We start from the raw sequence: 16,015 nt of genomic DNA, 5'->3' as shown, positions 1-16,015 counted from the left end.
ACTATCTTAGTGTTAGAGTATAAAGATCACAGGGCTCAATGTTCTTCTATAGTCAAGTTGTGAAATGGATGCTTTTTATCACTGTTTTCCAGTTTCTCAGTATCTCTAAGAACTTTTTGAAAAGCTGTATTTAGAGGGTCCATTGGACCTAGGGGTATCCATTTTGAGTTGTTTTTGACCAAAGAGGTACCTGGTAAAGCAGTTGTAGATGTTGAGAAAAAATATTTAATTTGTAGTTTATGTTGGAATGGATCATATGAAGAGGTGGGGGTGAAGGACAGGCCTCTCTGTAATACTGTTTCTTCTATCTTAGGTTGGTATGAGGTTAAAAACGGGAATATCTTCTACCATTGCTGGTAGATTCTTCCCCTGCCTCTCTCTTGCTGTCTGAATTGGAAATTGGGTCTGTGATCTTGATATATCAGCCCTGGTGTTGAAGTTCTCTGCTCTTGATAAAGGGGGTCTCGTGTCCAGAGTTGTTCTAAAAAACTTTTGAGGGTGCTGACGTCTGTGCAGGACTAGTGGGAGGGGAGATGAAAATGTGGAGTGGAGGAGTGGCCTAGTGGTTAGGGTGGTGGACTTTGGTCCTGGGGAACTGAGGAACTGAGTTCGATTCCCACTTTAGGCACAGGCAGCTCCTTGTGACTCTGGGCAAGTCATTTAAACCTCCATTGCCCCATGTAAGCCGCATTGAGCCTGCCATGAATGGGAAAGTGCGGGGTACAAATGTAACAAAAAAAAAATGTCATCATCAGATGTACTCCTAATTCTTTTATGGCTTCTTTCTCTGTCTACCCTCATTGGAGATGTATTTTATTCATGATGCATTGTGCACCACTATTTCATTCCTGTTATTTACCTTATATGTTTCTTTTTCTATATATCTAACCCTATTTTTAGATGTTTTACGTAATTTGGATCTTGATTGTGGTTTAGTGTACCTATTCTGTTGATATTTCACCCTTGAGACTGCCGAAGCATATATTGAGTCGCCTCTGTAATCGTCAATGTCATGTTTAAACATCCATTTTACCTCTCTTAATCTCCTGTCTAAGGGGCCCTTTTACTAAGCTGTGGTAAAAGGGACCCTGTGCTAGTGACAGTGGCCATTTTTGCTGCTCGGAAGGCCCTTTTTACCATAATGGGTAAAAAGGCTGAAAAAGAAATGGCCATGCAGTAAGATTGCACTTACCACATGGCCATGTGGGGGGGGGGGGGGGGGGGGCACTTACTGCCACCCATTGAGGTGGCGATAAGGGCTTCCACGTTAACTTGGTGGTAACCAGCCAGCATGTGGCCTCCCAATTACTGCTGGGAAACCCCCTGTGGAAATATGTTTCAAATATTTCTGATAGTGCAGGAAACGCCATGCGCTGGGTGTGGAACTATCGCCGGTGCCCGAGTTGGGCTGGTGGTAGTTCCAAATTGGCGCACAGTAAGCCCACAGTGGGCTTACTGCTGCTTAGTAAAAGGGCCCCTAAAAGCCTTACTACTTGTGTTAACTTCTTGGATAACTACATCAAAATTACTATCGTTGATTTTGCAGTTCATCAAGTTCTGATTTCAGTTGAGTCTTAATTGTATCTGCTTTTCTTTTAGCTTTCTCTATTAAAAGTGTCATTCTCCGAGGACAAGCAGGCTGGATATCATCACGCATGGGTCGTTGTCCACAACGGCCCAGGAGACCGGAAGTTATAACAAAAAACTTTAGAAAGCTCCAGAGCGGCGCGGAGTGCACAGGGACAACGCACCACGCATACGCGACTGACTTCCCGCCAGCGACGCCCGCGCGCTTCCCTCGGTTCTTTTTTCTCCGCTTCGCGAAGGAGTTGTGTGTTCACGCTGCTCCTCATGTGTTTTCGGCCCAGGAGAACGTTTATCGTGCCCTTTTTCCTCCTTTCTTAGTTTTTCAAGGAAAAAAAGTTTTCTTCCTTTATTTTTCTTAGTTTTTTCTCATTTTTTTAAAGGTTCCTTTGTTTTCATCGCGGCCGCCTTCAGGCCGCTTGGCGCGTCCTTTTTTCCCCCTTTTTCGTGCCTTTTTCATTGGCACAATCGAGTCGTCTGATTTCGCAGACACTATTTTCCTGCCCATGTCGTTGAAGACTCTCAGCGGCTTCAAACGCTGTGCTCGCTGCAACCAGACTATCTCGGGTACCGACCCCCACGTGTGGTGCCTCCAGTGTCTTGAGCCCGATCATCTTCCAGCTGGTTGTAATCTGTGTAAATTGATGAAGTAAAGGACCCAGGTGGCTCGAGAGGCTCAGGGTGAGAAACCTTTTCCAGATCGGCCTGGTCCTTTGACATCGGCATCGACATCGGTACCGAGTTTGGCGGCGTCGACGTCGAGGGAAGCAGCACCGAGAGTCCAAGTAATGGCTGCCGAGAGACCACTTCGAACTGGGAGCAGCGAGGCATCGAGCGGGTCTCTGCCCGTCTCGAGGCCTACTGCTATGCAGGCCCCCCGGGACCGACCTGAGTCGGATCCAGCCCCGAGGAGGCATGAGGATTCCACATTCTCCTCATCGGTACCGAAGAGTGTCGATGACGGGTGTCGAGCGAAGGCGAAGAAGCATCATCATCGATCTCCTTCCAGACACGGTACCGAGAGCTCCAGGGAGCCGAGGGAGTCGGCACCCGAGAAGCGTGGGCGCCGGGAGGACCGCTCACCCTCAATTCAGGAGGTGCCGATGCGTCAGTCGTCCAGCAGCCTGGTACCGGCTCTTGAACCCCCTCAGATTCTGGCATCAATTCCTGTACCGGCCCCACAGTCTTTTCCGATGGCAGCTCTCGATGAGCGTCTCCGGGCCCTTCTTCCAGAGCTTCTGGAAGGTTTGCTTCGTCAGTCTGCCTCGGTGTCGGGGGTGCTTGCTCCTCCTGTACCGACTGCTGAGACGGCATCTGGGCCATCACCTGTGTGGAGGTCCCCGCCCTACCGGAGCCGGTTACCACCCGGATTGACTCCCCCTCGACGTCGGTGGAGGAAGCTTCACCGGAGTCCAGGCAGGGGTCGATTTCTCGGCATCCCCCACGAGGACATCGAGCCTTGACGTCGAGACAGGCGCGGGCTCGGGCTGCTCTCAAGGAGCTTCTGTCCAATACCGAGGAGGAGCGCTCATGGGGAGAAGAGGAAGACCCCAGGTATTTTTCAGAGGAAGATTCCTGTGGGCTTCCTTCTGATCCTACTCTGCCTATTAAAGTCAGACAGTCTCCACTTTTTCATCTTTTGTGAAGGAAATGTCTAAGGACATTCCATTCCCTATGAAGGCTGTGGATGAGCCCAGGGCTCAGATGCTGGAGGTACTGGATTATCCTTCTCCACCTGCAGAGGTTGCAACGGCCCTCCTGCACAATACACTCAGGGAAGTGATGTTGCAGAATTGGTCTCGCCCTCTTTTTAATTCAGTTGTCAACAAGAAGTCTGAGTCCCAGTACAGAGTCCACGGAGAGCCTGTGATGATGAAGGCCCAACTTCCTCACAATTCCATGGTGGTGGACTCTGCTCTCAGAAGAGCCAAGAGCACTACAGACTATGCCTCGGCGCCCCCAGGCAGAGAGTCTAGGACCTTGGATTCTTTTGGGAGGCGTACGTATCAGGCCGGAATGCTCGCCGCCGAGATCGAGCATTCACTTACGGAACTTGGTGAGGCAACTGTCCAGTTTAGTTGAAGCTCTCCCTCCGGAGCTTGCTGAACCTTTTCATCAGGTGGTCAAGCAGCAGAAGGTGTGTCGCAAATTCCTGGCCAGGGGAGCTTATGACACTTTTGATGCTGCATCCCGAGTAGCTGCTCAAGGTATAGTGATGCGCAGACTCTCATGGCTGCGTGTCTCTGACCTGGATCAGAAGACCCAGCAGCGAATGGCGGATGTTCCTTGCCGGGGGGATAATCTTTTTGGAGAGAAGATTGAGGATATGGTCGATACCCTCAAGAAGCACCATGATGCAATGGATTCTCTCTCCTGCCGGGAGCCTTCTGCTACCACCTCCTCCTCTAGGAGGTTTTTTGGAGGGAGGAGGAGTGCATCCAATTCCTATAATAGGCGTAGGTACACTCCTACCTCTCGGCGGCCTGTTCAAGCTCGCTCCCAGCAAGCTCGCTCTCGTCAGCGGCGTACGCTAAGGCCCCTCTGGCTCCCCAGCAAAAGAAAGGGGCGGGCTTTTGACTGGCTCCAGAGAAGCATAGCTGCAGTAAAAGTATCTGTGCGGACGATCTGCCCTGTTGGGGGAATGTTGATATTTTTTCACCAAAGGTGGCCTCTTATAACCTCTGACAGGTGGGTTCTTCAAATAGTATGCTTAGGATATGCTCTCAATCTGGAATCCAAGCCTCCACATTGCCCCACGGGAGCTCAATCTTTCAGGTCCCAGCACAAGCAGGTACTTACAAAGGAACTCTCCGCCATTCTAAAGACCATGCGGTCGAACCATACCACCAGGGGAAGAAAGGTGGGATTCTATTCCAGGTACTTCCCTTGTACCAAAAGAAAACGGAGGATGCGTCCCATCTAGACCTAAGGGCCATGAACAAATTCCGGCTCCGAGAAAAGTTCAGGATGCTTCCCTGGGCACCCTTCTTCCATGATTCAGGAAAACAATTGGCTATGCTACTCTGGACTTAAAGGACGCCTATACTCACATCTCGGTGCTCCCAACTCACAGGAAGTACCTTCGATTCCAATTGGGAACTCAGCACTTTCAGTACTGTATGCTACCCTTCAGCCTAGCATCTGCGCCCAGGGTCTTCACAAAGTGCTTGGCAGTTGTCGGCAGCATCGCTACGCAGACTGGGAGTGCATGTGTTCCCTATCTTGACATTGGCTGGTGAAGAACACCTCAGAGGCAGGAGTTCTACGATCCATGCACTGACTAGTCAACTGCTGGAGCTGCTGGGGTTGTCATAAATTATCCCAAGTCCCATCTTGTTCCAGTGCAGAAGTTGGAATTATATGAGCTCTGTTGAACACACGGACGTCTCGAGCTTATCTTACCCCAGGCAAGGGCAGACAATCTTCTGGCCTTAGTGTCCTCGGCTCGAAATCTCAACAGATCACAGCCGGCAGATGTTGAGGCTTTTGGGCCACATGGCCTCCACAGTCGTGTGACTCCCATGGCACGTCAACATATGAGATCAGCTCAGTGGATCCCTAGCTTCCAGTGGTCTCAGGCTACAGGGGATTCTAGAGGATGTCATCCATCTTTCCACTGATTTTTTGCAATTCCCTTCACTGGTGGACCATTCGCTCCAATCTGACCTTGGGACGTCCATTCCAAATTCCTCAGCCACAAAAAGTGCTGACGACGGATGCATCCCTCCTGGGGTGGGGAGTTCATGTAGATGGGCTTCACACTCAAGGAGCTTGGTCTCTTTTCAGGAAACGGGTCTTCAGATCACCCTCCTGGAACTTAACTGCCATGGCATCTTCTCCAAGCCACATATCTGGCAGGCGTCAACAACAGTCTGGCCGACAGGTTAAGCAGGATCATCCAGCCCTCACGAGTGGTCACTGAACATGGACGTTGTCCGCAAGATCTTCCGAGCATGGGGCACCCCCTCGGTGGATCGCCACTCAGACCAATCACAAGGTCCCTCAATTCTGTTCCAGGCTTCAGGCCCTATGACAGACTAGCGTCAGATGCCTTTCTCCTACATTGGGGGACAGGTCTTCTGTATGCGTATCCTCCCATAACTTTAGTAGGGAAAATTCTGCTGAAACTCAGGCAAGAACGCGGAACCATGATTCTGATAGCACCTTTCTGGCCTCGTCAGATCTGGTTCCCTCTCTTCTGGAGTGTCCTCGAAGATACGTGGAGATTGGCGTGTTTTCCGACCCTAATCACTCAGAACGAAGGGTCGCTTCTACATCCCCAATTCCAGTCTTGGCTCTCTCGGCCTGGATGTTGAGAACTTGAATTAGAATTTGCCTCTTTAGGTCGTCAGAGTGGTGTCTCCCGAGTCTTGCTTGCTTGCTTCAGGAAAGATTCCACGAAAAAGTGTTATTTTTTTAAATGGAGGAGGTTTGCCGTCTGGTGTGACAGCAAAGCCCTAGATCCTTTTTCTCTTGTACTACATGGGACCCTGCTTGAATACTTCTACACTTATCAGAGTCTGGTCTCAAGACCAACTCAGTAAGGGTTCATCTTAGTGCAATTAGTGCTTATCATCAAAGTGGTAGTAAGGTCAGCCTATCTCTGGACAGCCTTTAGTTGTTGCTTCATGAGAGGTTTGCTTTTGTCAAAGCCCCCTGTCAAACCTCCTCAGTGTCATGGGATCTCAACGTCGTTCTCACCCAGCTGATGAAGCCCCTTTTGAGCCACTGAGTTCCTGCCATCTGAAGTACTGACCTGGAAGGTAATTTTCTTGGTGGCTGTTACTTCAGCTCGTAGGTGTCAGTGAGCTTCAGGCTCTAGTGGTTCATGCTCCTTATCTTAAATTTCATCATAACAGAGTACTCTTCCGCACTCATCCTAAGTTCTTGCGAAGGTGGTGTCAGCGTTCCATCTGAACCAGTCACTGTCCTGCTGACATTTTTTCCCCGTCCACACACCCGCCCTGGTGAGGACAAGTTGCACACCTTGGACTGTAAGAGAGCATTGGCCTTTTACGTGGAGCAGACAAAGCCCTTTCGACAGTCCGCCCAGCTGTTTGTTTCTTTTAATCCTAACACGGTTGGGAGTTGCCATCGGAAAAACACCATCTCCAGTTGGCTAGCAGATTGCATTTCCTTCACTTATGCCCAAGTGGGCTGACTTTGGAGGGCACTGTCACGGCTCACAATGTTAGAGCCATGGCTGCGTCAGTGGCTCACTTAAAGTCAGCCTCCATTGAAGAGATTTGCACGGCTGCAACGTGGTCATCAGTCCACACATTCACATCTCACTACTGCCTTCAGCAGGATACCGACGCGACAGTCTGTTTGGGCAGTCGGTGCTGCAGAATCTGTTTGGGGTTTAGAATCCAACTCCATCCTCCTAGGCCCAATTCTGTTTTGTTCCAGGCTGCACTCTCACTTAGTTGATTTTGGTTTCAGGTCAATCTATGTTATGTCCTCGCCGTTGCGAGGCCCAATTGACCAATGTTCATTATTTTGAGTGAGCCTGGGTGCTAGGGATACCCCATGCGTGATGATATCCAGCCTGCTTTTCCTCGGAGAAAATGAAGATACATACCTGTAGCAGGTATTCTCTGAGGACAGCAGGCTGCATATCATCACAACCCACCCTCCTCCCCTTTGAAGTTGTTGTTCTTCTTCTTCTTGTTTTGCTTTTTATGTAACTAAGGGAAGCGCGCGGGCATTGCCGGCGGGAAGTCACTCGCGCATGCGCGGTGTGTTGTCCCCATGCACGCTGCACCACTCTGGAGCTTTCTAAAGATTTTTTGTTATAACTTCCAGTCTCCTGGGCCGTCGCGGATGATGACCCATGCGTGATGATATGCAGCCTGCTGTCCTCGGAGAATACCTGCTACAGGTATGTATCTTCATTCTATATAATGAGCATTTGTTCAGTATTTTATACCACTGGTCATCTTGGAACATGGTCAGGCCTTTTATGATCCTTAGTCCACTGGGAATTCTTTGATGTCTACAATATTCCAAAAGAAATCATAATGTAGTTTGTTCTTGATGATGGTCTTTTGATTTTGAATGAGATTGGGCATCTGTCCAGCAGGGATGATGGGGTATCATCGTCTTTCGCTATGGGTTATTGATTCTGTATGAGTCCATGCAAATGGTCTCTGGGGAAACTAAAAATGTCCGTTCCAGGGATGAAAGGACATGGTGATTCCCAAAGAGAACACAGCAACAAACAAGAGGAACACAGTACTTCCACAGTGATCAAGGAAAAGCAAAAAAAGGGTGGAAGAATTGACCCAACAGTGTTCCAGGATGTCAGTCCAAAAACCAGAAGTCTGTAGCTTCTAAAAAAAAAAAAAAAACACCCTCTTTATTCTCCAACAATAAGCCAAATGCATGTACAGTTGTGACCCTACACAGGCTGTGTTTGGCAGAAAGCCTTCTTCAGGAGTCTGTCTGAATAAACATAAAAATGATGTATTGAAAAGCACACAGAAAGATAAGAGAGGTAAAAAGGAAAAATTAAATTAATATCTTTCAAATATTTGAATATCTGTATCATATCATCCCTGTCTCTCCTTTCCTCCAGGGTATTATATACATCTTCAGTCATCAAGTCTCTCCTCATACATCTTGTGGCACAAACCCCATACTATTTTCATCACTTTTCTCTGAACCATTTCAAGTCTTTTTACGTCATTAGCAAGATATGGCCTCCAAAACTGAACACAGTACTCCAAGTGCGGCCTCGCCAATGACTTATACAGGGGCGTGAACACCTCCTTTCTTCTGCTAGTTATACCCCTCTGTATGCAGCCTAGCATCCTTCTGGCCATGGCCACTGCCTTGTCGCAATGTTTTTGTCACCTTGAATCCTCAGACATCACCACCTCAAGGTCCTTCTCCTGAGCTGTGCTTATCTCTCTCCTCCGTCTCGTACATCTCCTTTGGATTTCTGCACCCCAAGTGCATCACTGTGTACTTCTTGGCTTTAAATTTAAACTCACTACTATGTCTCAGAATTAAACAAATTATCCAAAAACAACACCTCACTGCAAAAAATCTAAGAGAAAAATAATATGTGTATTAATGTGCTCAGTCTGTACCCATTCCAACCATTATATCCTCAAAGGAATATGTGGCAGTGTCACAGATGGAAACATCATAGCACATTAGGTGTTCTGCCTCCTTAAATCGTGTATGTACATACAACAGAGCCATCCTTGGCTCCTCTAATGATGATCAATTCCGAATCGTTGAATTCAACCATATGTGCACATATCAGAGTGATACATATAAATCTTAATGATTCAAAAAGTTGCATATGGATTTCACTTCCCTTGAGGATATGTCGTGCTCGTACTCAAATTCCACATACTCCACTCATAATCCATTCATCCTAGCCATTCTTACAATTTCAAATGATGGTTCCCTTTTACTCTGGCCGAGTTTTGCGTTGCATCATCAGAAAGGGAATCTGTAATGAAAGTCAACTATAACTAAAAAACTAACACACACGCACTAGAACATACAGTTTACCTCGAGCTACTAAACACATACTTCAAAGATCAAACAACTTGCAAAACATTCCACAAATACAATACCGGACACAAGACCCCGAGCGGATCCCCACCGGAACTCCACCTTCTCACAGCTCAGGGCGCGTGACGTCATTTTTCCCACGCTTTTTAAATATCCGTATGAGCCCCCACCCCTCAACTCCCATTGGTGAGCAGGTAAACCTATCAACCAATCACACAAGCCCCTAGGACTCTCGCTCCCTTGCCCACCATATCCCTCTGAATATCCACTACAGTGACACAGAGGACCATGGATCCCATGCATCCCTCACATGCTCATAGCCACTCAACCTCCCTATTCAACCCACGAGATGGACTGTGTCCAAAGAGAAATAAAGTGCTGTGTTCCTTCTGAGTCAGTATGTTATCAAAGACCCCCCTCTCCTCAATTCAATATGTAGGAGAACTGTGATCTCAAGTCACTAATGTTATCACTGCTATTCTTGCCAGTGAGCCGACAAGGGTGCCTCCACTTTACAGGTATGAATGTTATAATATGCTCACCAATGCGAGTTTTTAATTTTGCGAGTGGTATGCAATATAGAACAGCTGACAAGGGCACCAAATACAGTAAATTACACCCATAAAGTACAGTTTGTTTATGCATGGTAAAACTGTCGAAACACCATGGAGGCTGAATCGTATCCCCTTTAGAACATATTGGCAGTACTGCACCCTCCACACTTATAGTGTGTCCAGGGTGAGCATCTGACTTGAGAACAACTCTCCTAAGTTCCGCCCTCTCCTATACGCAAAACCTTATGTTTAAATGCTAAGAGACTTGTGTTGTTTGTATTGAGCAATCCAACACATATAGTGCTATGTATACTGAATGTTGTTGAATATGGGTACAAGTTCTGAGAAGTTCTGAGAGAAGAGGCCATTTCTCTGGTAAGTGAATGCTACTTTGCTTTGTGCTTTGGGAACTTAAAGATTGGGTTTAAAGAAAAGAATTGTAGGTTAGTGTTAGACAAAATAAAAATATAAAAAGCACATTTTAACAACTAATCTCCATAGTCTTTCCACTTAGTTTAAAAGCCTTGTACCACAGCAATTAACAGATAGAATCTAACAGGCACTGCAGGATCTCCACAGAGAGCGGGATGAGGTGGAGGAAGAACCCTGAGAATGTACTCTGAAGTACGGTGGGAGAGATAAGATGGAGAACCAGGAGAGGACAGAGCCCTGGAACCCAAATGAGGACGTGTGGTGAGAAGTAACTTGTGATTGACAGTGTCAAAAGCGGCAGATAGGTCGAGGAGGATGAGGATGGAGTAGTGACCTTTGGATTTGGCAAGGAACAGGTCATTGCAGACTTTAGATAGTGCCGTTTCTGTCGAGTGTAGGGGCGAAAGCTGGATTGAAGCGGATCGAGGATGGCATGAGAGGAGAGAAAATCAAGGCAACAGCTGTGTTCAAGTATCTTGGAGAGGAAGGGTAGGAGGGAAAATTGGGTGGTAGTTGGAGGGACAGGTAGGGTCAAGTGATGGTTTTTTGAGGAGTGGTGTGACTACAGCATGCTTGAAGGTGTCAGGGACAGTTGCGGTGGAGGAGAGAGAGGTTGAGGATATGACAGATGGGGGGGGTGACAGTAGGAGAGATGGTGTTAAGTAAGTTGGTGGGGATGGGGTCTGAGGAACTGGTGGTGCATTTCGAGGAGGAGAGAAGATGGGCGGTTTCCTCTTCGGTGATATCAGGGAAAGAGGAGAAGGAGGCCTGGGTTGGTTGGTTGAGGGAGTGGGTTGTGAAGAGGAGGAGATGGTTTGGTGGTGAATTCGATGTTGATCTTCTGCACCTTGTCGCGGAAGTAGTCAGCCAGTGATTGAGGAGAGAGTGAGGGAGGGTGGGAGCGGAGGGCACTTTGAGGAGGGAGTTAAGGGTGGCGAAGAGATGACGAGGGTTAGAGTTGAGGGAATTAGTCAAGTGGGTGTAATAGTCCTGCTTGGCGAGGAATAGGGAGGACTGGAAGGAATTTGTAGTGAATGAAATCAGTATAGGTGCGAGATTTCCTCCAGAGGCGTTCAGCCGATCGGGTGCAGGAGCGAAGGTATCGGGTGCAAGGGGTCAGCTAGGGCTGGGGATTAGTACGCCTTGTGGGACAGGAGATGGACAGTGCAAGGGTGTCCAGAGCAGAGGAGAGAGTGGCATTGTAAGTGGAGACAGCCTTGTCGACAGACTCGGAGGACATGATGGAAGGGAGGAGATCAGAGATACTAGAGGATAGGGTAGGAGGGTTGACAGCCTGGAGATTCCTGGAACACCTAATGTGCTATGATGGTTCTATCTGTGACACTGCCACATATTCCTTTGGAGATATAGTGGTGGACTTCGTACGGACTGAGCACATTAATAGACATATTATTATTCTGTTAGATTTTTTTGCAGTGAGGTGGTGTTTTTGGATAATTTTTTTAATTCTGAGTCATAGTAGTGAGTAAAAGTTAGACTCAGTAAGTTATTGAGGTTCTTCCAGATATATATTGAATTGTTTAAATTTAAACTGCCAGACCTTTGACCATTTTTCTAATTTTGGGAGATCTCTTCTCATAAGTTCTACTCTCTCCTGGTATCCACTGTGATGGCTATTTCCATGTCATCCATAAAGTGGCAAACATTTCCTTCTAACCCTTCAGCAATGTCTCTCACAAGTATATTAAACAGAATCAGCCCCAGTAGTAACCCCTGAGGCATTCCACTACTCACCTTCCTTTCCTCTGAATGAATTCCATTTACCACACCTCTGTCCAGTTCACCACTTTGTGTCCTAACTTCAGCCCTCTCAGCTTATTCATGAGTCTTCTGTGAGGAACCGTAAAAGCTTTACTGAAATCAAAGAAGATTACATCTAGTTCTTTGGTCACCCAGTCAAAGAGATCAATCAGACTTGTTTGGCAGGATTTTCCCCATGTTGCCCCAGCTCCTACAACCCGTTGGATTCTAGTGCATTTTCCATCTTTCCTTTAGCAGCGATTCCATATGTTAATGTTTATTCCACACTTGATATACTGCCTGTCTGTAGATACAGTCAAAGCAGTTTACATATATACTATTTTTGCAGGTACTTTCTGTCCCTAGTGGACTCACAATCTAAGGTTATTTGTACCTGGGGCAATGAAGGGTTAAGTAACGTCCCCTTGGTCACAAGGAGCTGCAGTGGGAATCGAACCAGTTCCCCAGCTTCTCAACCCTGCATTAACCATTAGACTGTATTTGGGATTTGAACCATTAGGCGGCTACTGCACTCCAGGGCAATGGAGGGTTAAGTGACTTGCCCAGGGTCATAAGGAGCTGTAGTGGGAATCAAATCCAGTTCCCCAGGATCTCAGCCCACAGTATTTAGGCCCCTGATGCAGCGTAAAAAAGTGAAACTTAGCTAAGTTGGGCACAATTTTCACCCTCTTCTGCTGCTGTTCAATAAAATGTTTTTTTAACCATACTTTGGGATTATTTACCCCCCCCCCCCCCCCCGTTTACTAAGCTGCATTAGCGGCAGCCGTGCGCTAATGCTAACACAGCCCATTCTTCCATGCGGCTTAGTTAAGGGGGGCAGTCTTCTGGTCTGCTCACTTTTTCCTGCCAGTCCTGGCCCTGGCCCTTGTGGATCATTTTCCTATTTGCTTCCTGGGACCATACCCTACTTAAAAATCAGCCTGCAATGTATGCACTATTGCATCTTGACATGTAACTACAGAATATTGCTCAGCCAGAAACTGGTCATTTATGCACATATTTGTCCACATATACAGGTAAATGACTAAAACACCAGTATTTATGTGTATTCTTGCACCTAAAACCTAGATGGCTTTTCATGTGGTTCCTGGGTGGAGTTAAGTCTGAGCCGGGGGGAGGGGGGACCTTTTATTATCTACAGAAGTCCAAAAGAAAAGCTCCATGGGTTGTACATAAAGCAGCTGAATATTGCCTGGTAGTCAGTGGTGAATATGGTTATTCAGTGTTGCTGACTTTGTATTATGGCACTTAATATATGTTTTTGGTTTGTTTTTTTTCAAACATAGTCAGTTAAAAAAAAAAAGTTCTCCAGACTGTCAACTTTAAAAATTGACCCAGTTGTAACTGTTTGTTTTTATATAACAGGATTCCCTGATGTCAAACCTGACATTATAATTCAATTTAAGGAAGAGGAATTCAGGACTGAACCCAAAGGATTAGAGGAAAAAAGAAACCTTCCCGTTCTGAGCACGTGTGAAGAATTGCATGAAACAGGTGATAGTTTGGCTTGAATGAATCCCAGGTTTCGATCAGGGTGTTACAGAGTTTTTGATTAGTGACTATAATCAGAGTGAAGGCAATCATTGCTGAGACTAGAGGTGAGGAGGAGATCAGACATGGTCTGTTTGCCTTTTTGTGCCATTGCCCCACCTGTACCTGACTACAAGCAGCACCACTTCCTGTTATACATCATAGAACCTTAACCAAGCAAATGTGTTCTTTAAATAATCATATAGGGATAGTTCCTTATATGTCATCTTCTCCAAAGCAGTAAAATTAATGATCCTACTCATTTCTATCCAACAGATGATGGATTTAGGAATAATAGTAAGAGAATGAGAACATGTGATGGGCAGCAGAAGGAGGATGGAAACACAAAGACCCCTTCAGAAATAGCCCAATTCCTTCATCTAGCTCTGAGGGAGGCATTGCTAGCGTGAAAGAAATAACCCTAAAAGGAGGGAGATCAAACACACAAGAGAGAAATTTCGACTACAGCCCAAGATTGGAACAAACTGAAGGCCTCGAAGATGCTAAACATTTTAGAAGTGCTGATACTTGGGAAATCTTTAACACAGACCTCACATTTTGTTGAGTACCACATACCTGGACTTGGGACTAAGGTCATGACTGTCAAGCTGCACACAAAACTGATCTATTTGGACATACTACCAAGCAAGACAAACTATTTAAGTGTTCTGAATGTGATAAATATTTCAAGAGGAATGACAGCCTACAACTGCATAAAATGACTCACACGGGGGAAAAACTACTTAAATATTCAGAATGTGATGGATTTTTAATTAAAGAAGCTCATCTGCAACTGCATAAATTGAGTTATATAGGCCACAAACCCTTTAAATGTTCTGAATGTGATAAATGTTTCTATCAGAAAGGAGACCTGCAAAGGCATAAAATGATTCACACAGGAGACAAGCCATTTAAATGTTCTGAATGTGGTAAATGTTTCAGGAGAAATGATAACCTGCAGGTGCATAAAATGACTCACACAGGAAATAAAGCATTTAAATGTTCTGAATGTGGTAAATATTTTTGTGAGAAAAGCCAAATGCAACGACATAAAATGATTCATACGGGTTGTAAACCCTTTAAATGTTCTGAATGTGACAAGTGTTTCAGTCGAAAAGCTTATCTGCAACTGCATGCAATGATGCATATGGGCTATAAACCCTTTAAATGTTCTGAATGCGATAAATGTTTCTATCAGAAAGGAGACCTGCAAAGGCATGAATGATTCACACAGGAGCCAAGCCATTTAAATGCTCTGAATGTGGTAAATGTTTTAGTCGAAAAGCTCATCTGCAACTACATATATTGATTCATATGGGCTATAAACCCTTTAAATGTTCTGAATGCGATAAATGTTTCTATCAGAAACGAGACCTGCAAAGGCATGAAATGATTCACACGGGAAATAAGCCATTTAAGTGTTCTGAATGTGGTAAATGTTTCAGGAGAAATGATAACTTGCAGGTACATAAAATGACTCACATAGGAAACAAACCATTTAAATGTTCTGAATGTGATGAATTTTTCATTCGGAAAGCTCATCTGCAACGGCATAAAAGGACTCATATGGGACGCAAACCATTTAAATGTTCTGAATGTAATAGACAGTTCTGTGAGAAAAGCCAAATGCAAAGACATAAAATGACTCATACAGGATATAAACCCTTTAAATGTTCTGAATGTGATAAATGTTTCAGTCGGAAAGACCATCTGCAACTGCATACAATGATTCACACGGGATACAAACCTTTTAAATGTTCTGAATGTGAGAAATGTTTTGGTTGTAAAAGGGACCTGCAAATGCATATAATGATTCACACGGGAGACAAGCCATTTAAATGTTCTGAATGTGATAAACGTTACATTCGGAAAGCTCATCTGAAAAGGCATAGAATGACTCATGAGAGACCATGAACATAGCTAAATATGCAGGGCTGCTGAAGAGAGAAAGGATACTCAAGTTGAATTTAACCCATAAAGCACAGAAATATGATGAATAAATCCATAATTGGTATAAAAAGACAACCTTTGAATATTACAAAAATTGACTGAATACACTACTGTGCAGCCAAACTTATTACAGAGGGGGATTTACTATTGAGGATCCAGGGTTGAAAGAAAATGAGATGACAGCTCCTACTTGGAAACTCGCATTGAGGAGAAAAAAAATGAAATCTTTGCGAGGAGAAGTATCCTTGACATGCACCTAAAAGTATCATGATCACCAGAGATACAGAGGAAGATCCAAAATATTAAACTGAAACATGCTGCATTGACAGAAGATCTTAAATTCATATGCTCCAATAATAAGTTGAAAATAACAGCTGAAGCACAAAAATTGCAGACATATGAAGAAAATAGAAAAGAGAGATATCAAAATAAATTATTTAAAGGAAAACCTGAAACAGTTCTACAGGGAACTAGGAAAGACTATCAACACAATGAAAACACCACCAACTAAAGCTGAGACAATTATATAACGGCCCTGTAGAGCATAACCAAAATGCAGATTGTCTCTCTGGCATACAGAATTTGGAGTGGGTAAACACCTCCATGGAATGGCCTGAAGTAACAACAAAAGAGTTGGAAAATACATTAAAAGA

At 45.4% G+C, this 16,015-nt stretch overlaps 3 protein-coding genes across 3 annotated transcripts in view; all 3 read left to right on the top strand.

Annotated features, from left to right (window-relative positions):
* Positions 1-13,845, top strand: part of LOC115463669 (protein ZNF783-like) — a 58,906-nt gene extending 45,061 nt beyond the window's left edge. Inside the window, exons 5-6 of the mRNA XM_030194377.1 lie at positions 13,248-13,376; positions 13,689-13,845. Coding sequence (XP_030050237.1) covers positions 13,248-13,376; positions 13,689-13,822 — 263 coding nt within the window. The 3' untranslated portion in view covers positions 13,823-13,845. The remainder of the gene's footprint in view (positions 1-13,247; positions 13,377-13,688) is intronic.
* Positions 13,846-14,130: 285 nt separating this feature from the next.
* On the top strand, positions 14,131-14,637 carry LOC115462054 (gastrula zinc finger protein XlCGF9.1-like). Its single transcript, XM_030192102.1, has one exon. The coding sequence runs from the start codon at positions 14,131-14,133 to the stop codon at positions 14,635-14,637; it is 507 nt and encodes a 168-aa protein (XP_030047962.1).
* LOC115462053 (gastrula zinc finger protein XlCGF71.1-like) lies at positions 14,634-15,326 on the top strand. Its single transcript, XM_030192100.1, has one exon. The coding sequence runs from the start codon at positions 14,634-14,636 to the stop codon at positions 15,324-15,326; it is 693 nt and encodes a 230-aa protein (XP_030047960.1).
* Positions 15,327-16,015: the final 689 nt, after the last annotated feature.

The sequence above is a fragment of the Microcaecilia unicolor genome, chromosome 2, assembly GCF_901765095.1.
Source record: "Microcaecilia unicolor chromosome 2, aMicUni1.1, whole genome shotgun sequence".
Lineage (NCBI taxonomy): Eukaryota > Metazoa > Chordata > Amphibia > Gymnophiona > Siphonopidae > Microcaecilia > Microcaecilia unicolor.
This window is presented reverse-complemented; position numbering and strand designations above follow the sequence as displayed.